At 34.0% G+C, this 23,793-nt stretch overlaps 1 protein-coding gene across 2 annotated transcripts in view; it reads left to right on the plus strand.

Annotated features, from left to right (window-relative positions):
• The first annotated feature begins 479 nt into the window (after nt 1-479).
• The window catches only part of LOC149424976 (uncharacterized), a 177,375-nt gene continuing 154,061 nt past the window's right edge, over nt 480-23,793 (plus strand). Inside the window, exons 1-2 of one of the 2 annotated variants that reach the window (XM_089648243.1) lie at nt 480-570; nt 2,193-2,412. In XM_089648243.1, coding sequence (XP_089504369.1) covers nt 2,296-2,412 — 117 coding nt within the window. In that variant the 5' untranslated portion in view covers nt 480-570; nt 2,193-2,295. Of the gene's footprint in view, nt 571-1,874; nt 1,926-2,031; nt 2,413-23,793 lie in introns of those variants that run through there. The other variant, XM_089648250.1, reaches the window with a different exon arrangement.

Below are 23,793 nucleotides of genomic sequence, written 5' to 3' on the forward strand. Positions count from 1 at the left end.
AAAAAAATATTTATATGGCTGTTTCCTGCGCGCCATAAAATGGATATCTGTGTACATCCAAATATTATTTTTATATGCATACATACATATTTAGTTACCTAGGTATGTATGTACCTGCCATTTATTGTCATTTAAAGCTATTGATAAATGAAACCAATCATATTTCCGACACTTTTATCTTTACTTTAAATTTACTGTCAAAATTTGCTATTTACAACTTCATGAGAAGTACATTTCAACGAACGCCTCTCAAGATTTATAACAACACTACTGTGACACTTTTATATGAGGGATTTCATTTTGCTAGCCGATGTTGTTCTGATGTAGTTCTAACCCTTGCTTGTCCGATTTTATAGTGGAGCTTCCACGCTCAATAGCGCTCGAGCCTCCGAGCGTAGCGGACGTGTTTTGTGACGCTACACTTTTCGCGTCGTTTATTCGAGCTCGCCGCGATGTATTTTCGTCAAAAGAATCATAGTAATTCTTGTACCTAATTTGTCAACAATGACTCGGTTTGAACTCTCGGAGGTAGCGCGCTGCAGTACGCTTGGATATACTATGCAATAAACGGTTCGTGGTTAGAATTTTATTTCGTTTTTTTACGAAGATATAATAAATGGAAGTTATAGTTATGCCCAGCCACATCGATGTGGCTGTAGGAATATGATCTTGTCATCTGATTGAATTTTTCTCCCAGTTTGGTATTGTGGTAGAATATACATATTATATCGACTCCGGAAATACAAAATGGCGTAAGCGACAATTTAGTCAAAAATGAGTTAAACATACAGTTTTGATCAGACAAAAATTCTAATTAAAACTGTACGGTCTATTACTATTATTCTAGTCTACAATTTTTTGAAAAAAGTGTCGCTTACGCCCTTATACCTTTCCAGCGTCGATATTATGTTTTGTAGGTCAGTGATCCCCAAACCTTCGATCACAAGCTACAAGTGAGTGTTTTCAGTAGCACATATAATAAATAATTCCTTTAGAAATTTTCCTTACGAGATTGGGATAATAGGTCAATTGCTGACATAAATATTCTCCTAAGAATATTGACATTGAGAAAATATCTAGGAAAAACAATACTTTGACGGTGCTAATTAGAAAATTTATGTGTATTTTATGTAATTTTTGCATTTTAAAAAACAATGGATCATGTGTGTTATACGAAGCATTGATTCCAATTCAATCATTTAACCTTTTTATAAATACATAGGTATTATTTCGATGATCGGCAAGATCAAAAATTAATTCATCCATTCAATTTGATAGGTACAAATATTGCGTCCAATCATATAAAAACAGGAAAATATGTTAATTTTTTATGTGATAAATTATTGATGATTATTATCGTTATTGTTATTCAATGTTCCATTAAACGAGAACCACAACACAGTAAGACTTTGACTGCAATAAAGTATCACAAAAAATCCATTGTTGGCGCGACAGATGGATTAAGACCACCGATCGCGCTGTTAATAGTTATGATTTTTAAAATGACCATCAGAATTGTATTATGAATCCAATTAATATAAATCCTTATCTATTCCTCGAATCCTTCGAGAGGTCTAAAAGAATTGGCGGTTACTAGAACAAGGTGACATTGACATTGGTGTTACGCGTAACTGGCATTCCAAGTTATGAAACACTTGACGCGCGAAGAACCGGTTAATTAACGCTACCTTGTAAAATAAACACACCTCACCAAAAGATATAACTCTTTACGTTTTAGTCTTCTGTAATAATGCTTGCTTTAAAGATTTTTCGGTGAAGTGCCACGGTGGGTGACTGTCGGGTTTGAAGTGCTCCGTACCGCAACTGAGTTGCTGGTCTACCACTGCGTTGAAGTCTTTCTCAGTACAATCGGGCTATCGGAAGTACGGACGTTACGTCCCGATGCGAATTACCTTTTCATTTTGGTATCTTCATTTAAAAAAAATATTATACGAGCACGTGTTCTGAAAATAATATTTAATTTTATAATTTATAAATAAATAACATAATCTTTAAATAACTTTGTTTTAGATAAGGGCTTATTTACAATGTTAAGGTTTCGCAGAAACAATTAAAATTGCCACCCTCAAAATAATCTACTGTTATTTTAACTGTGAAAGTTGCTTGTGACGCATAATGGATAATTTAGTGCAGTTTTATCACTAATCAAAAGTTTACTTTTCAAAAATTAGTACCTACACGTTTGGACTCGTTATAGGACCCTGTTGAAAGTGTGTGTACTTGTTAGAACAGTAATGTACTCGGGTTAAGTGTTAAGTGAAAAGTGACAATAATATGAAAACTATGGAGAGCGTATACGGCCACAGCAAGTACAGACACCCCCTCACCTCCAACAGCTACTACCAGCAGCCCTCCATCCCTCACGCCAGGTCTGGCACTTTGAGGCCTCAGGTATGTCCTATACTACATTACCAAGCTTCTCATATATAATTTAACCCTTTTAGCAGTTCTAGTATAAACCTGCTTCTTTACGATATCCATGGCTATCAAGCCAATTTCCCGAAGGGTTAAGCAGAGATGCTGGAATATTGACTTACACTCCTTGTAATATCGACATTCATACAATCATCTTACATTATCTAAGATTTTTCCGACTGTTAACATGACCCGATTCAACTAATTTGATAAAAAAAGTGATTGATTGCAATCGTGGTAATGTCTATTTGTTTCTCTATCTTCTTATTCCGATCACTTGTAAGTGCATCATTACATTATATTGAACCTATACCCTACACTCCTTTCTCCGCCAGTCTGATTTATAAGTCGAATCCTTTTATGTGTCTTCTCGTTTTTCCAATATTATAAACACAAGTGTATCAGATTTCAAACCTCTTCCTTTTTTATCTTTTTCCATTCGTAACTGGGTGCCTATCGAATGTATTCAAGTAATAACAAATTGTCGTTGCTCGTCAAGCAAATAAATAGATATTTTCTGCTCATTAATTGACTATTAGGTATCTATCAGCATTACAATAGTAAGATAAATAGTTAAGTATCATCATCACTAAATGGAATAGGAACTATAAATACGAAACGAAACCTCGGAGATTGTAGCACATTGAATGAAAGATTTATACAACTATTGAGAAGTGAACATTTTATTTAGTCAGATCTGGCAACGAGCATAACCAATACATTATACCACAATTTGATTTATATTTAAAATGGTGGGAAATCTTTCGATATATTACTTATCTATTCGTCCCCCTGATTATTGAGATGATGGCGAGTTAAAAGGAAGCCATACGCCAAAAATAAGTATATTTTTAGTGTGCCTTATATCGCCACGAATATAGGTAATAAACATAAAAATTGGTTGGCAAACAATGTCTAGAAACGCTCAGTTTCAAGGGCAAAAGTGGTTTTTATTTATTTTATGAATAATTTTACGAATAAAAGTTAATCAAGGGAAACTTTCGCAGATAATCTAAGCCATAATATTGTTTTTGTTTTAACTTATTTCTTATACGCGTTCATACATTTCTAATGAAAAAAAGATATTTTAATTAGTTTACGCTTTTATTTTTTATAAAGTAACTGACGGTTTTAATTTTATTCTACTCAAAAAAAACGATGAAAAAAAGCTTCAATTGATTCAAAGCATATTTTTTGATATTCATAATGTAAACTGATTTGTAGTAAAGATTAATCTAAAATAGTGATTTATGTTAAGCTTCGCTGTAATGATTACACTGGACGGGTGGATTGAATTGTGTTAATTACATTTTCTGTATTTTAATTGTAATCAAATAATTTGATAACGAGTAGGCAGGTTGATGCGGAAGTAGAGGGTTACAAATATAAAATAATTTTTAAGCTTTACCTCAATAAATAACAACTAAAAAAACATGTTAAAAACGACTTTATAGAATTGCTATAGTTCATCATTGGCAGGTTAACATTACGAATTATTATGATTAATCGTCATATTTCTGTGAACGGTCAAATAATTACTCAATTATGAGGTAATTAGTTACCTTTGTATTTCTTTAGGCACTTGCCTATAGGAAAGAAGACAGGTATAAAACAAACACAACAGTCAGAGGTCGGTGATACAAGTAAAGAGGTAATTCTATGATTCATTATGTTCTTATTTACTCCAAACCAATCAGCCAATCATTATCTGCAAAAAATGCATCAAATACTATTTTTTACTGATTTTAATTTACTCACGGGCACGAAGGTAAACTACAATTATATAATGGCAGCCTCAAATATATTTGAAAAAAAAATTTTCAAATATATTTATCATTTCAGAGACAGAGACTTCATACCGGTGGTAGCTAGATTTTCATTTCTGATAGGGTATCAAAAATGTGTTTAAGTCACATACTCAAAAACAACAATAATGATTAAAAAAATAATAATAATTAATTGAAATTTAGAATTTATTAGAACCTAAATTATATGTTCTCGTCTATACTTCAATAACATTAATTAAATTAATAAAAAAAATTTAAGATTTTGCGGAAATTGCTTTGTTATTCATATTTTACTCCTAGCCATTTATTTATTTCGGAAAACATTTTTTACATCTATGAATAATAAACTTATAAAACAATACAAATTACATCTAATGACAAATTTTCACATAAACATAAAATTGCAACACTCAATTAGTCACTTTGTAAATATAATTATTACCTGTTTTTTTTTTTATGTAGCTATGTTTACTTTGTTTATATCTAATAGCTATAATATAATTATTGGACATTTTTTAATATAGTATTATGTTTGCATGGCATTGGTTATTGGCTCCGTCCACACGAAGCCCGCGCAACGCGCTGAGCCGTTCCCAACTAGAAAATGAAAAATTAAGTGGTCTTCCCAACAATGGGCGTCCTGTGAAAAAAAAATTGATGTTATCCGATTGTAAAGTCCAATAAATTTTTTTTTGAAATCACATATTACACAGAAAAAATTAAAGATTCTTGAGACCCTAACAAGTATAACACACCTCGTTAATGATAAACTAATGGGAAAAAGGATGTATTAACTTTTCGCGTGTAGATCTGTGATGCTTATGGGTTGATCTATGACACTGAAACACTGTCAGGTTTTCTTTGTATTATTGCATCTTAGAAATAACGTTACGTATTACGTGCTTCTTTGTCTGTAGAGTTTTCATTGTCACCGTACGTAACCGGTGTTTACGAATTAACCGTCGTGAATTAACCGTGAGGGTTACCAATTTAATAAGTTGCGCAATGCTCCTATACAATGACGCGCTGCATTCTTTACCGTTATTTTCGGAGCGTGGAAAAAATGCGGTTTTAGTCCGGAGAACCGAGCATTATGAAAAAAAAACGATAAAGAAGAGGAAATGATAACAGTTAAGTTCACTATAATCTTGTGAGAACTCCCATCACACTTTACACAAGAAGATATAATCTAATTGTTACAGTGCTAAAATCTACACAGAAACAATTAAGTTCATGTCTTCATCGGGTGGTTAAAGTTATTTTTGTAGACCAGTAGACGAGTTTTATGTATTAATTTCATGTCTTCATCGGGTGGTTAAAGTTATTTTTGTAAACCAGTAGACGAGCTGTGTGTATTAATTTCATGTCTTATTTGGTGGTTAAAGTTATTGTTGTAGACCAGTAGACGAGTTTGATGTATTAATTTCATGTCTTCATCGGGTGGTTAAAGTTATTTTTGTAAGTAGACGAGCTGTATGTATTAATTTCATGTCTTCATCGGGTGGTTAAAGTTATTGTTGTAGACCAGTAGACGAGCTTTATGTATTTTCACATGTAAACAAATTAATCTGAACGTCGTGAAACATTTGAAATCGAGCCGCTAACAATAACACTCCGTATGTAGATAGGCGATAAGGTTTAAATTCCCGCTTAAGGCAAAGCACCACGAAGTAATCCATAATTTTGCTAGTTGAACCTGAACGCGAACCGAGCCACGAATTATGGGAAAGGGACTAAGCAACTGAAAAGCATCTGCAAGCGGCGTTTCGCGCTCTTCCCGGTTGCTTTGTTCCTTTCCCATAAGTTGAGGTTCAGTTTGGCAGTTCGGCTCGCGTATGTATACGTACCATGAAGCGAAATCGGTCGGTTGTAATAAATTGAATATTATGGAGAGTTATTTCCAACTCCCTTAATGTACAACTTCAATTGTCCTGAAAATGTTCTGTTAGAAATAAATATGTATTGAACTCACCTGCGTTGATTGATTCCAAAACAATCAACCGAGTAAACAACAATCAATGAGAAGGCTAGCCGGTAAAAGGCTCATCATGGAGTGTCGCTCGGCAAAAATTATTAAAAAATATTATATCACCAACTTTTTTATTATTTCGTTAATGTGTCAAACCACAAAAAGTACCACAACTTTGTACAAAAAATAAAATAAAAACAACAACAAAAAATAATTTATTGTAGAAAGCAATCACTTTGTGGTTTGACATATTTAATAAAATAAAATACTTTTTTGTTTTAAAACCACGATATTTATTAATTTAAGAACCGACTCAAGCCCTCAAGCCCACAAACTCAAGCCCTCTATATTTTGTTATATATATACACACATTATGTACTTCTTGTTTAGTATTAATTTGTACCCTGATGATGCTTAAGTAAAGCGAAACCGGTCGGTTCTTAAATTAATAAATATCGTGGTTTTAAAACAAAAAAGTATTTTATTTTATTAAAAAATAATTTGTAGATACCTTGGAGGCCTTCATCGTATGGTTTACAGAATACTGTAAATACTGTAATTTCTGTATAATATTGTTTTGACAAAGTCCTAAAACTATGTTTTTTAACGATTGGTCATACAGTTTTGTTTTTATTTATTTTTATTTAATGACTGTATTTATTATAATTTCGACGTTTTAACCAGATACATATGAAATATAAATGTATAAGAGACGTACAAGAATTTAACTGTAATACATGAATACTATTTTTAATTAACGTAGGAATTTGATTTTAAAAACGTAGAATATTTTCGTGGTCGACGTTTTAATCAGATACGTATCAAATATAAATGTGTAAGAGACGTACAAGAATTTAATGGTAATATACTAAATTAATAAACGTATGTGATTTAAAAAAACGTATAGTATTTTCTTGGTCCTCCTTAAGTAAGGAAGTAGGTTTTGGATAAATCGCTTTTAGCGTTTTCTATGATACAACTTCATGGCTGGGGTCATTGATGTATTATACTTAGATGATACATAAATCGGAAAAAATAGGTTCCACTTCTTTACTTCCAATTGACCTCCAACCCTCTAAATAAAACTATCGAATCCGGTCTACGTGCACCGCTTATCGCATTCTAATAAGAGTGGAATACGTTTCGACAAGTTATCAGCACGGTTGGTTTTTTTGTTATTTTTTTTTTTGTTTTTTTTTTTGGTTATTTGGTTATTTTGTTAAATGAGTTTTACTTTAATTTTTAACTGTTTGATGAATCATATTGAGTCTAGGATAAATACCATTGATACAAACATATACTTGCCGTAACATCCGACATGCTGTAACATCTGACCTGATGTAACTTAACATTTTTAATTTTATATTTTTTTTATATTTTTCAATCATGTATTTTGAATTGTTATTCAGTGAACCCTGATTTTTTATTTTTTCAATTTTATTTTCTAATCTTCTACAAAGATAATGTACTCGTATGTATGTGAGTAAAATTTTAACTCTTAATAAACACAAGTATAACCACGAACTGGCGATTCCTATGTGGGATTTTTTGGTTAATCTGCTAAATGTATTATTCTTTACTTTTTAACAAAAAAAAGTGTTCCCTTAATTGTAAAATTATACCAAGGTATGTACCGGAAAAATTATTAATAATTTTTTTTTTTTAAATAGCGCCACTAATTGTATAGCTCTATGGTTTGGATAGAATTTTTTTAGTAATTTTTATGACGATATTTGTAAAATACTGTTCAATTCAATTTGGGAGGCGGGTACGGTTACCGCCTCCCGGGGAACTATTTATGATATGAGATGGATGACCGACATCTCTGCCATAAGTATCCCCAAGTAGTTTGCTACGTTTGGTGACTTAGCAGTGGTTTCCTGGTACATCTTTTTTTCAAATAATGTAATAATTTTTTGTTTTAATTTATTTAATACAGAACAATTAATATATAAGTTGATTACATAACGTAATTTGATTTTAAAAAATGCAATATTACAGGCTTTTAGTCTTATAAAGATTAAAACATTTAAATAAATTTACTCCCTTTTTCACAATTTAAACGAAAACATGTTGAAGACGCGACACAAAGCGAAAATAAATGTTCAACAATGCCGCCCACTTAAACTTAAAGGATATATAAAATAAACAAAAGAGTCTTGCCAGTTTAGTATTCACATCACAAAGAAAGATTAAAAAGGAAGCAACGAAAAACGAAAGCAAGATCTTTTGATCTTCAAGCTCACTAAATGTTAATTTAAACCATCACAATGTGAATATCACGTGTTTGGCGCAGCGACTAACAAACTATAGGGTTGTTATAAATAATATTATGTAATGATCGATAGTTTTAGGACTACTGGTTAAGGGTAAACAAAAAACAAGTAAAAATCTACACGTTCATAAAGGGGGACAATTAAAATATTATAAAAGCAATTTTTAAACGTTATGCTTTAAAATATTAAGACGAATTTGTTTGTTGGCGGATGTACATATTTAATATGAATAAATAGTTTTGTCCGTATAAAAACTCAATTCTTTCAAGAAAGGAATAAAAATATGTTCAATAACATGTTGGATTGAATCACCAATACAATATTGCATTATGTACAGTAACATGTTGGATTGAATCATCAATACAATATTATATATACATTTCTGTCGTATTCTCGTTTTTAATCTAGACTGGATATAAAATTTACATGCTATCTATATATTTAGCTATCGATTTTCTAATCAACCGCTTCCAACCGTTTGGAGACAGTGAGACTATGGCATCCCTAGTTGGTCTGAAGATAGTGGAGAGGAAATGAGATGGGGTACAGGAAGGTAAGGGAGTACCTGGCTATTCAGATCTGGTCACCAAACACGGCTTAAGCCATTTCAAGTAAAGTTTCAATTCTGAATGATGTTCTTACTCCAGGGCTATACTGAGAGTATCTTCTATGTATTATTTTAAGTGAATGAATTGTGATATAAGGCAAATTCATCAAATAAAATTTTCTTGCTCAGGGGCCGTTCAAGTATTATGTTAGCACTAAAAGGGGCAGGGGGGTCTTTGCTTTGCTTATTTTTGATGACATGGGGGGGTGGGGGGGACGAAATAGTGATTACGTCAGCACTGCTCAGCAGTGGTTATTTTTTTTTACACATTGTCTATGTTTGAAAACCGAATACATATTCGGGGATTCTCACAAATAATTAATACGTTTAGGTACTCGCTTAAAAAACAGAATACATTAACAGAAAAATGCATATAGGTACCAATTTTTACGTAAGCATGGGAGGGGGGGGGGAGAGCTTTGCTTACTTTTGGTGACAAGGGGGAAGAGGGGGTAAATAATTGTAATAAATCTGCTTACGTAATACTTGAACGGATCCTCACGCCGGGATTTGAACCCACGACCTACGGATAGCTAGTTGAGAGCCTTGCCCTTTAACCACGGAGAAAAAAACTGAAAGTAATTCAAAAGTATTTCACTAGGTTACCCTACTGTAATTTCCAATGAATCAATCTTTGAAATATTAATTGTATGCGTGCAGCCTTTACGTTTAAGTAATCTAATCCTAAGGTTTTGTGTTAAGGGTTAGGTTGGTATGTATGTAAGTACATGACAGTATGATATACGATACAGCCTTCTCTCCAGGTGGTGCGATGGTCGCTCCAGTAGTGACGCGTGGTTTCGCCTAACTGAATCCCCACCGACTAATTGAATACAGGGGTGAATGACCCCCGCTTCCAGGTTCGCATAGTCTTGCCTTGTTAAATACCTCCCGAGACGGGACGAAGAGGAATTACAACGAAAAAATATGAGAAACCACAGTTGTTTATAATATCGTCTGCGACACATAACATTCTGTGATACATCAAACAGAGTATTGAAAAATTTGCTCTCTTTTGCTTTTCTTATACAACTTCTGCTTACAAATGCATAAAATTAGCATTCATTTTATTCATCTTGTCACTTGATATCTCGTAGGTATTAATTTACTTGAAATCATAATAACTTGTATTAATTAAATTATTTATATAATCAGTAGAACGATGGCTACCCATATTTAGGCCTCATCACTCCAGACCTTGAGCCATGGCTGCCTAAATTTAGTTAGACGGTTTTTGCCATTTTATTTTTTAAGAATTTTTATAGTATCTACAATTGTGGGATAAACGATAAAATATAGGTGAATTAATTGGCTTTGAACCGCAGTAAGCTGTTTATATGTATCAGTATTAATATGTATGATTTATTAAATAAGTGCGGGCGAATCCAAAACTGAATGCCCCGAAATCTCCATCACTACTAGACTTGAAAACATCAATAAATTATTTTTTTTGAGACTCGAAAATTAGCACTTAAATTAAAGGACTAGGCTAATAGGACCAGAAGGAATTTTAGGACTAGAAGTAGGTTTAGGACTAGTAGGAGAAGGAGTAGGACTGGTAGACAAATCTAATGATTCAATCGAATGAATATAAAAAATACATTTTACACGGCACTCTAAAATGTAAATCATTAAATTAATCGTGAAAGATTTGGAAATGGTTTCGGGTTATAGATTTTGTTAAAAAAACCATTATATTGATTTAAAATACTCCAATGCGAAAATTTAATTAACAATTTACATAGCAGAAACATTCACACAAGGCGAAATGTTTGAAAAATCATTTAATTATGTTGTTCAGACATTCATTAAACTACTATTATTAAAGAGTAGTAAAATCATTTTTATAGATTTAAATGCCTCAATAAATAAAGTTAAGGCAATTATAAATTATTAACGGATCTTTAATTTAAGTTTCGATGAGTTTGGATGGAGTCATTAACCCCGTGTTGTTAAAAAGTCAATGCTTTTGGGTGGTTTTATTTGATTTTTACTACCTATTCTGTAAACTATAATTAATTGATTTGAGATCGCATTCATTAATGAAACATGCTTTTGTAGAGATTTGGATGTTTATTTATCTCAATAAATAACCCCTAATAAATCAGTTCTTACGATACATAAAGATAAAATTTAGCCACTGTTATCAAAATACATTCCTAAATTATATATATTATCTCAACCAATATTTAAAGATGAGTACGTATGCTTCACGGAGAGTCCAAAAGTTAGTTGATTTAATACAAATTATCCAATTATTATTAATAGATATCAAAAATCACGGGATAGCCATATGGGCATTGTTCTAATATCCCGTCGAAACTTGTTCATTATCACGAGAATAGCAGGGCGCGGGGACCGGATTCGGTAGTGTCCGGTCGTTTGGCGTTAGAGCATTGGGAAAATTAGAGTTCGTGTCTCATTTAAATTGGGATAGTCAAAATGGGAATTCTTGAAAAATCAGTTCTAATTTTGAAAATGGCAAATAAAATAATTTTCTCTTTCTATATTAGTTCTTTATCGCTTGTCTGAATTTGTTTAAGCAAACAGTTCCAATTTTGAATGTCATTGAAAGTTCATCACCAATTAGCAATTTGAATTAAAAAAAAAGCTTTTTGTGTTTAACATTTTGTACTTTAATTCGTGTTTATTATATTTTGTAAACCCTACATTAAGTCCATCCGCTCACGGGGCAACTGAAACTGATTGGCAACTGCCGGTTGCAAACTGGTTGGCAATCGAGCTTCTCTCGGCGCTACTCAGGTTTACGATTTCACTTATTATGTACGTTTGTTATATCATTTTTTTTAATATTTTTTTTATAGTGAATACCTCACAAGAGTCCCAACTGCTCCCGTCTGGAGCCAGTGAGACTATGGCATCCCCAATTGGGGGATGTTGTGAGGCTGAAGGTAAGTGGGGAAAGGAAAGAGGAAGGTGGGGAAGTAACTGGCTATTCAGATCTAGTCACTAAACACGGCTAAAGCCATTTGGAGCAACGTTTCAATTCTGAATGGTGGTCTTACACCAGGGCGATACTGGTAGTATCTTCCACTCTCCTTAGTATCATAGAATGAAGAAGAAAACTTCAGTTGTTATAAACTGTCTCATATCGTAATCTTGGACAAATCGCAAATTTATTGCAACTGAAATATCTATGAGCAACTGGCAACTGAAAACGCGCAGGCGGAGTTGCGAGTGACTGGTTGCGCCGCCGTTGAAATACAAAGGATAGCAATTTGAGTTACCAACTGTTTTTTTTCAGTAGCCCCGTGAGCGCATGGTCTTAGTAGAGGCTTTGGTCTATAGAATAAGCAGCAATATAACGTATGTGTAATGTATTCACTACGGAAGAATGCAGCTCCCGTGTTGAATATCGCTCAATCGCATGTGCCAGTTTACAATAGCCCCGCTTGACCTGTATGTCGAATGTATGTATTCTGAAGATAGAATATAAATATAAGAATACGTACCCGAGTAGTGTATGTAGGTACGGAGTAAGGAGTAACCACTTTGATATCCTTACCAGTGTCGGAATAGAGGTGGGCAACTAGAATACTGACCCAGGAGCCTTCTCTGAAGGGCGCCAATGGAGTATTTTCACTAAATCTCTATCAAATTATTAAGAACATTAAACAAAGTGATTACCAATAACACGACGTAGCGAAACAAAAGTAAGGTTATAATTATATTAACAAAATGTTCAATGTTTCTTCAACATGGGGGTAAGTATTGGACACACAAATTAATGATTATAATATTACACTATGAAGTATTTGCTAAAAACTGAATGTCACCAAGCTGTTTTAGCTACTTGTATCTTCTTAGGACTAATGATTAATACGTAGTTATGGCAAATATTGTTACAATAAACTGTCAAATTTCATAAAATCTCATCAAATACATCTTTTTTCATTCTTTTTGAAATATTTCGTGTTTGTATGTAGTATTACTTTATGTTTGTGATTACTCTATGTTTGCTTCATTCAAATGTAAATTGTTAACCTCGATACATACTCAGTCCTAGTGAGGTTGATTTTTATGAGAAAAAACGCGATTTATGTATAGTTAGATGCAATAAATAAATAAATAATGGAAGAAAAGGCAAATTATAGCAACAATTCCAAATTCATTGTATGATGGATACGCCATCTAAGATTTGTTTGGATATTGTAGGTGAGTTTATTTTATTTTTAATTACCTTCGTTAATTAAAATTAATATGTACTAATATGAACATTCCAGAGTGGTAGATATTTATACCACCAATTGACCACAATACAGAATTGAAACGTTACTTGACGGTTGGGAGGTGTACTGACTCTTGTGCTTTACTCAGATAAAAAGGTGAAAATATGATAAAAATTTTATTGGTTGCGAAAAATTGATACCCCAGATAATATATACGTATAAAAAAATGAATGCCTAAACAAGGCACAAATATACCTCGTCCCAGCTCTGATTATTACCACGCTCACTTCAGTTTAGAAGAAACCAATCATAGGAGATTAGTTTCGGTGAACTCCGGCAGAACTCGTTTCTGAATGTTGAACTCAGGTATCTAATCTATAAGTATTCATCAAACTAATCGTCTTTCAAAGTACCTTCCCAAATAATCATTAGGTTGGTACTGGTTATGAGCTCGTCGAAATCAAAGGGAAGTGTGAGTATTTAATGAAAGCAAGTGCCTAATTAATGATCAGGTACCATTCACATATCAAACGTTTAGCTATCATTATCATTAATGGTTCATAAATTAACTTTAGTAATCAGTTGTTATTGAATATATTGGGCGCTTTTATAATTCCAACTGCAACAGCACGGCGACGGCAACGGCACAGCGACGGGAACGTCACGACGACGGCAACGGCACGTGGCGTTTGAACTATTTAATACAATCGAGGGAGATGTACTACAATGCTAGCATTTCTCCTTTTTTCTCTTTTGTACACAGCATTATTTATTTTATAAAAAAGAGCTGTAGCATTATTGTGATAAATAATGTTTTAAGCTTTTTTGTGCCGTCGTTGTGCCATCGTTGCGCCGTAGCCGTAGACAAAGCGCCCATTTAACCTCATCACACTTTAAAACGGACAAAATATTCACATATCTAGATATTTACTAAACCTGTTGATTATTCAGTTTGGTCAAGTATTTTGGACTCAAATCCAAATTTAAAATATGCATGAAAAAGTCCGCGCAGCCGTTCCTCTTAACGAATGTGATTTTCTAAATAATATTATAATGCCCACTACGTTACAATGGAATCCATGAAATATTAGTTAGGTATCTTTATATACGCAGTAAAATAAATGCACTACAGAGTTCAATAAGTGGTATTCGATCGGAGATTGAACCTTGAACCTTGAACATTAACCTTATCTCAGTGGAAGTCAGAATAATTTCATGGTGTCACCGATCCAAACAGATAATAAAAAATGCAGAAAATAATAATATTTCCCTTTTAAAACTAAATGGGCTTAATCTTGAATGACTTTAAGCTCCCTGATTATTGTTTATTTGCCAATTAGTTCTTCAAAATACATTTTACTTCATCGCGAATATATGTGAGACATTGTACAACAATAATCCCGCTCATTAGGCTGTGTTGAATTGCTTGGTAATACTGGTGCCTTCAAATAATGTAAAGCCTTATCATTCCATATATTCCCACCTGCGCGGCTGTCATTCTGAACTGGTAGAGAAGCTACACGTACATAGCGCATCTCCACTTGCAAGATCAACGCTTTATAAGTGGAATGACAACTTGCAGTTAGTAGTTGTTGTCAACATTTTTTGTAATGAAAAATTTCAATGTTATAAAATAGTGTTAAAATCATTCGCCCTTTGTAGAGAAACTTGTAATCAGCATAACATGTAGCTTTTGTTAAATCAATTTATAAATACTTGGTATTTAATTAAGACATTTACGGAGAACATACACACCAAATCACTAAACTAGGCGGCTGCCTGTCTCATGATGACCAATGGCATATAGTTATTTTGTATGATGTGTAAATATATAAATTAGCTGAAAATACAAGCAGAAAACTTACTGCTATATAATACTGTTAATTTATTAAAAATCTGGTAAAATTAATCGTTTTCCTGTTAAAAACGGGACTGTAGGTGTTTAACGAACGCATTGGCAGAGTTCCTAACGTAGTATCAGTTAAAAGCTAAAGGTTTTTTGAGGACGGCGGAACACGTGTTCATACAACTAATGATATTGATATCGACGTACTGATATTGTCGCATTCCGCCATGATATTTATTAGGAAAAGAACACGTGCTTTCGATATATTCTGAATGACTAATATTTTAACATGAATTGGCATGGTATCACTTTTATACAGGATCATTATTCTCCGTATAGAAAATAGATATAAACGTGTACAAGGAGTAGCTTAAAATTTAGATTTTATAATCTAATCCTTATACATATATTTTTTCTGATACATACACACACATGTTTGTATGTATACATCTATATTGTTTATAGTGTGTAACTTATTTAAGACAGTAGATTAAAAAAAACACTGGAAACCCCTCAATAAATCGAGATGAATGGTTCTGCACCTCTGCAATAGTCTTCATTCCATCTCCCAGCAGCTAGCTAAGGCTAAGCTAGACTATCGCAGGAACGACATGTTCCGACTGTTCGGTTGCCTTTAATAGGCTACCATCTCCCTGCTTTGGATGTTTCCCATATATCGATGGCAAGATGCGAGATCTTGTACATCAACTCCCGGCGCGAAGTGGCTGGCGAAAGGCCATTGCCTTCTGTTGCTGGGTATTATGGAAGTTACGTGCTTTTAGAAATACCTAGATAACTCTTATTAGCAGCATTTCAATTTTTTTTTGTTTGACTTGATTTTAATTTTTAAATCTCTGTCTCTACAAATATTCCAAAAATACTCATGTATTTTCAATAGGTACCTACTACACGATGTAAGATGTTGAAATCTTTACAAAATTAACAATTTTACCTAAATATTCTTTTGATGTAGATTGAATACAACTAATCTTGGATTCATTCCTGCCTTTCTTCAAAGAAGACATGTTTTTTTTAGTTGATACCGCCCAAGAGCCCCTACTGTTCCCTGCTAACCGGAGTTGGCAAAATTGTGAGGCACTTTTTTCACTAATCTAAAATACAAATAAATTAGATCCCGTGTGAAACCTCGGAAAAAAATAAATTATAGTTATGAATTCATCAAAATTAATTAAAATGTGAGCGTCGTACAAAACATCGATAAAGGTGGTGATGTTTCATTTTAAGGTTATGTTTTGAGGTTGAATGTATTGGGGAGGGGATGGATATGGGCAAGAGGAGGGTGGTAAGTTCCAAAATAATAGATTTTTATCAATAATTAAACTTAATCTATTATATATACTATTGTATAAAACGCATTCTGAGAATATTGAAAGGGTACAGCACAAATTTCTAAGATTTATTAACTTTAAACTGAATATTCCAATTCAAAATATTAACTATGTTTTTTTGATGAAACAACTTAACTTAATAACGCTATCAGATAGGCGGATCATCTCTGACCTTGTACTTTCAAATAAAATTATTAATAATTCCATTGACAACCCTGAAATTCTCGCCAAAATAAAATTTTACGTACCGACTAGAAATACCAGGCAAAGTGCTACATTTTTCTGTGACAATTTTAAAACCCTCTATGAAGCTCATACACCTATAAATAGACTATATCATTTTGGTAATAAATTTGGGAATATTGTAGACATGCTTAAAGATTCCGTATTAGTTATAAAACGAAATCTTTTTAATCATTTTACTGAGATGTATGAATTCACAACTCCGTAGTTAATACACTTTTGTTTTTATATGTATATGTTCCTTAATACATATTTAGCTTTCCGTAATCCACACTATTAATTTGAATTTACCTTAATTAATCAAAAATAATAATTTATTGTAAACTATGTAACACAACTGTATTACTTGTTAACTACTTTTGTAAAAGCCCATTAAAATAAAATAAATAAATAATCGGTCAATATTATTTTAAACAAATCACAAAGGAACAACATTGGTTGCTAAAAGAACGTTGTTTGTCACAACGCTTGCACGAGTTTAATGCTGTACCAAGATGTTCCAAAAGATCATGTCAATGTGTATAGCAAACTTCATCAAAATATTCGTTATTTGTACCACTACACTGACGAGCTAACAGGTGTGCATGTGCATGTCGCCTACTAAGCTTCGTACATTCAGACCTTTTTATAACAATACTCGCACGAAAACGGTCTCCTAACCAGTGCGAAGCAAACGAGAATGTTGCATTTAAAAAGTATTTAAATGCAACAGAGTCCAGATAAGAAAGAAAACACACATATGTATGTACGAGCGACAGGTTAATGACATATTATGCAGGTTCAATGCGAAGGTTCACTTGCGATGGCACATGTATGATCGCTGTACACTGAGGGTGTTCCTTTACGTATTATAAGCGAGTAACGCGTGAGAATGTGCGCCGGGAATATGAATTCATTCCATTAAAACGGTAGAAAATGTACACAGAGTTTAACTCGGTGTGTGCCGGGGCAGAGGTGTGTTGGCGTTTCATGCTCTTTGACTACCCCTGCGGGAAAAAGCGTGCTTGTTAGTTTGCTAGAATATTAGTTGTCATGTTTTTTACACGCAGATGTTATACGTATAGATATAATTGTTGTTTTTTTGTTTGTTTTTAATTTGTTGTTAGGCGCTTTGATGACACTATTGCTTCTGAAGCTAGAATTTAACTCGAAAAAGTTTTGTACTAAGATAATTAATTTCTGTTTTAAAGCTTTTCGCTGTAGTACTTAGATAAAATAAGTCACTAGGTTCAAATCTTTCGTTAATTTTCTCATTTATGTTTAATTTTCAATGCAAATGATAATAATTTTAATAAGACTAAATAAAAATTTGTTTTTATCTTTGTTTAAATCACCATTTTAATTAAAAATATATATCTACATTCTTCAGAACCGAAGGTTCCTTCATCCACCACGTTCTCAGGTCATACATATACAAGTATAGGCAAATAAGAATACACAAATAAGTATAGACAAATAAGCATAGACAAAAGTATGTAACAGTAAGCGGAAGGAGAAGGTAATTTATTAATCAGTTTTTTTTTTTTTTTTTCTTATTATTTCTGGCTTTCACCCTTCAAGGGTGTTCTTGGCCATCATTTAAAATTATTGAGAAATGAAAGGTGAATTTAAATATTAATTTTATTTAAATGGGCAAATTTCAAAATTATAATGAAAATTGGAGTCGAGTTCAGACTTAGAAGAGATGAGATGTTGAATGGAGGGGAGGCAATTTTAGATAAGGCTTGATAGAAGAGAGGATATTTGTTTAGAGAGGGACAACCAAAAAATATGTGATCTAAAGTTCCCACTTCTAGACCACAGAATGTACAATCTGGGGAGTCAAGGACGTGAATTTTAAAAAGATGGGAAGGAACGGAACAATGTCCGATTCTCATTCGAATGAGTGAAGAAATTTCTTTTTTGGAAAAATGAGGGAATTGCTGAAACCACGGTTTTGATGGAATAGTCCTTTGTATTGAGGCATAGCAGGCTCCCTTGGATTGACTAGCAATGTGCCAATACTCCGACCAAACATTGCGGGATCTATCTTTGATGATGGAAAAAATGTCAGATAGGGGAATGTGGTTTACGAGGGTAACAACAGGGTTAGACGCTCCTTGTTTTGCCAAGGCATCCGCAATATCATTACCCATGATACCAACATGTCCAGGAATCCAAATCAGAGTTACAGTTTTACCAGAGCTTTGAATGGAGGCTATCATCTCTCGAATAAGGCATACAAAGTGATCATCAGGATGAAGAAGAGGACTGGATTTAAGTTTTTGGAGGGAACTGAGGGAGTCAGAGAGAACGAGGGAATGTTCAAAATTATTTTTTATTATATATTTGAGAGATTCTATTATTGCAATACACTCGGCTGAAAATATTGAAAATTGATTTGAAATTGAATGAAATATTCTGTCATTAGAATTATTGTGGTAAACGTTAATACCTATACCACAGTTAGGAGAATCGGGAGATTTGGATCCATCAGTAAATAGAAGAGAAAAGTTGGGCCATTTAGATGAAATAATGTCATTGAACATATTATTGACAGTTCGGGCCGGGAGATTGGAATGACTTTTAAAGATTCCGATCCCTTCTATTATTGTTGGGGATAGGGTGACGTGACTATATTTTAATTTGTATAAGGGAAGTAGATCATTTTGGATGATGTGAAGCTCTGAGAGAGACTTAAAATTTTTACAGATGTCAGGAAGAGGTTTAGTTGAAGCTCTGATTGTAGATGAATGGGTTGAGTCAATGAACAACGAGACGCTGGGGATAACCTGATGACATTTAGAATTTAAACATTTCAGAACAAATTTGTCAGCAAATAGTTGACGCCTTAAATAAAGAGGAGGATCAGAACATTCTACCTGAAGGGAATTGATGGGTGACGATTGCATCGCTCCAGTTATAATTCGCAAAGATTTAGATTGAATTTTGTCTAATTTATCAAGTACATTTTTTGAGGCAGTACTAAAAAGTGGGCAGGCATAGTCAAGATGGCTTCGAATAAGTGCGTTGTAAAGCAACTTAATGCAAGTAGGGTGAGCACCCCACCAAACGCCAGATAATGATCTGATGATATTTAAATTTTTTTCGCATTTAGTAACTAAATTATTAATATGGGACGACCATTTAAGTTTCCTATCAAATGTTACTCCCAAAAATTTTACTTCAGAAGCGTTGGGGATTGGAGAATTTTTAAATAAAATTTGAACGGGGGGGTTTTTATGGCGGTTTGAGAAGGTGACACACTGAGTCTTTTGGATTGAAAGTTCAAGACCATTTAACGTGAGCCATGTGCAAAGGGCATTCATGGCTTCGTTAAGATATTTGACGGCGAGAGGGATGATTTTGGATGATAAGAAGAAAGCTATGTCATCTGCGAACTCAATAACTTTTACTTGTGGGGGAATAGCGACATGCATATCATATGTGTATATATTATACAGTAAGGGGGACAATACATCGCCTTGTGGTAAACCCTTCCAAATAGACCTACTTTGAGGAAAAATATCTGGAAGTTCAATGAAAATTTTTCTATCTAGAAATAGATTAATAATAGATTGGACAAACATGGGGGGAAGGCCAAGGCCTAGAAGTTTTTTTTTCAAGATTGGGATGGAAACATTGTCAAAGGCGCCTTCTATATCTATAAAGACGGCAAGACAAACTTCCTGTTTAGAAATTGATAAATTAATATCAGTACTGATGATGGTAAGGTTATCTTGAGTGGATTTTTTTTTCCTAAATCCAAATTGAGATGGAGAGAGAAGCTGTTTACTCTCGACGAAAAATTCTAATCGGTTTTTAATTAATTTTTCATAAAGTTTACTGAGGGTGGATGAAAGAGCGATTGGCCTGTAGTTGGGTCCAGAATTTGGTGATTTGTTTGTTTTTAAAATAGGGATGATTATTTGACAACTCCAGTCATCAGGCATTATACCAGTCTGGAAGATTTTATTTAAGATGCTCAAGAAGTGGTTTAGAACATTATCATTACTATTTTTGATTATGCTGTAAGGTATACCATCTCTGCCTGGAGATGAGTCCTTGACTGTTGATAAACAATTTTTTAGCTCAATTAAGGTGAATGGAGAGTCTAGCCAATGATTAGACATAGGAGTATTATAGATGGGCGTTATTTCATCTAAGTTAGGTACAGAAGGGGGGGCAATTTTGTCCAAAAATTCATCGATCCATTTAGAATGAGACGCTCGAGGAGATGGTGAACTGGAGGAGGATCTAAATCTTCGGATCATAGACCAAACTTCCGAAATTGGAGTGTTCGGAGATACTGAACTGCAGAAGTTGTACCACCCGGATCTTTTTTTTGACCTCAATACCCTTTTGGCATTGGATTCAGCATTTTTGTATATAAGATAGTTCTCCATAGTCATATTGTAACGATAGGAAAGAGATTTAGCTTTCCGAATTCTTACTACTTTGGAACATTCCTCATCCCACCAGGGAGTTGGAGGGAGTTTTTTGAGAGATTTAGTTTTAGGGGGAGGATTTGATTTATTTATTGCAGTTATGAGCATTGATTTGAAGTTATTATAATCATCTTTGACGGAAAATATATCGGTGGCGGGTGAATTTAATAGGAACTTGTCCATATGAGAGTTAAATTCATCCCATTTGGTGTGTTTCGTTTTAATTTTTGTTGAAATATGAGACTTGTCTGATTGGAAAGAAGTTTGATAAGTAATGGTGATCGGGAAATGATCACTGGAGCAAGGGTCGGGGGACACCACCCACGAGGAGAGAGAAGCCAGACTAGTAGAACATATCGATAGATCCACTGCACTGGGGTTTGTGCTGGGGCGTGAGATCCTAGTAGGAGATCCGTCATTCAAAAGGAAAAGGTTGGATTGATCTAGGAAATCCATCACACTTCGACCATCTCGGTCGGAGAAAGCAGAACCCCAGACGGGGGAATGGGCATTAAAATCGCCTAATATAAAGAAAGGAGGGCTTAGTTGACTTACAATTTGCAACCAAGTTTGTTTATTGAAGTGGGCTGTTGGGGGAAGATAGACTGAAATAAAGGATGTGTCCTTTATTTTAGCTGCAACCATTTGGAAGTCAGCATTGGGGGGTTTGATATTATTTATTGGGGAAAATGATATGGATTTTTTAATAAAAAGGGCAGCACCGCCACCCGAACCTTCCGGGCGGTCGTCGCGGAGACAGGAATACCCTCCCACATTAAAGTGGGTGGATGGAGTAAACCAAGTCTCCGAGATAGCAGCCAAAGAAATAAAGTTGGAATTTAATAGGTTAAGGAGATCAGATTTGTTAGAAATAGCACTTCGGCTATTCCACTGAAGTATTCTGACATCCTGAAGAGTCATTTTGAATAAATGATTTTAATGTGGAAATAATAGTAGCAGCGTTGGACGGTAGATTAGTTTGAGAAGAAATAAGCTCAATTAGAAGCATAATAAGAGTTTGGATAAATGAAGAATTGTCTTGGGAGAGTTTTTCAGAAAGTTTAAGAGAGTTCATTGAGGACGGATTATAATTATTTGCACACCCATTTGTGGCATTTGAAAGAGGTGAACCATTGGGATTTAAGAGCAGTGAGTTGTGTTGTTGCTGATCGTATCCAGGAGCCGGTTTAGAGATAGCGTTTTTGTATGTGAATTTAGTTGAACGAGAAGAAGTTGTTGTAGTGGAGGGAAGAGGGTTGGATGAGGAGTTGCTGGATAAAGCCTCAGCAAATGGATAGCTGTATGTGAGCCTGAGCAGTTAAAACATTTAGGTGAGGAGGAAGAAGGACATTGGTCAGCTGCGTGGTTTTCTCCACATTTAAAACATCTGGGTTGAGATCTGCATGCAGCTTTGGTATGACCAAAACGGCAGCAATTGAAACATTGAGTGGTGGGATAAGTATACATTTCAACTGGTAATGAGTTGAAGAATAAATATATATGGGAGGGAAGAGATTGACCTTCAAAGGTGATAACGACAGATTGGGAGGGCTTCCAGGAAATTATACCCTCAGAGGAGTCCTTGTAATTTAGCCTCCTGGCTTTTATGGGATTGCCAATGTGTTGGGGGGTTGAAAGTGAAGACAGAATTTCTTCGATGGACAGATCGGTCGAGATACCTCTGACCAGGCCCATGCGAGTGACATTGAAAGTAGGGATATATGCCTTAAACTTTGAATTAGATGAAATGAAGATATTTTTGATGAAACTGTTGGCAGCTGACCCTGAGAGGAATTCGACGGAGATTCGGAAGCGACCCTCGGCTTTTACACCTCCAGGCTTGATTGAAAGATTCTTGCTATTTGATAGGAATTTTCCAAATTCAAGAGGGTGGATGGTTTTTCCTTGCTCAGTTTTTTGGGCGTATACTATGAATGGGCCACGGGAATGAGGAGAATAAAAGTTTGTTGGAGGAAGTTGAGAAAGTGCTGGTGGGGACTGTGAAGTCGAACGCGAGTCAAGTTTTATTGGGGAAGAAGGAGTAAATTTCCTTTTTTTGGTAGAAGTCAAAATGACAGAATCACTGTCAGAAATTTCTACATTTTCCCCGTCTGGGGGGTCCGGAGAGGGATCTAGGGGCTTTGTAGGGGGTACAGGAGGGAAATCTTCCTCCATTATTCACAACAGTAAACAACTACAATAATAGTATGAAAAATGACAGAAGTAAAAAAATTTATAAATATCTGGAAATCAGCAGCGAAAAGTGACTCCTGGAAGATCAGAAGGGAGAAGAAACCTCAAGGCACAACACACTACACTTTTTTTTTGGCCAGAAAACAAAATATAATGGTAAAAAATTAATTTTAGATAGAGCAAAACAAAACAACTGATGACAGCCAAATGTTATTGTTGCAATCTATTAATCAGTTATTATTGTAAAAAATATCATATAAAATTATAATCGTATTTGTGTAACAAAAACTTTTATAAATTAAAACTTCGAGGAGCAACTAAGAAGCATAAATAACAAAAATATAATGAATTTGGAAGATGGTTTTTTGAAAAATAAATTTGGTCATTAATAATTAATTAATTAATTATTAGTTTAATTAATTCTGAACAGGAATCATTCAGGAATGGCACACAAAGAAAACTTACTGATA

The sequence above is a fragment of the Hesperophylax consimilis genome, chromosome 3, assembly GCF_061612785.1.
Source record: "Hesperophylax consimilis isolate HC1 chromosome 3, BYU_Hcon_1.0, whole genome shotgun sequence".
In the NCBI taxonomy this organism is placed as follows: domain Eukaryota; kingdom Metazoa; phylum Arthropoda; class Insecta; order Trichoptera; family Limnephilidae; genus Hesperophylax; species Hesperophylax consimilis.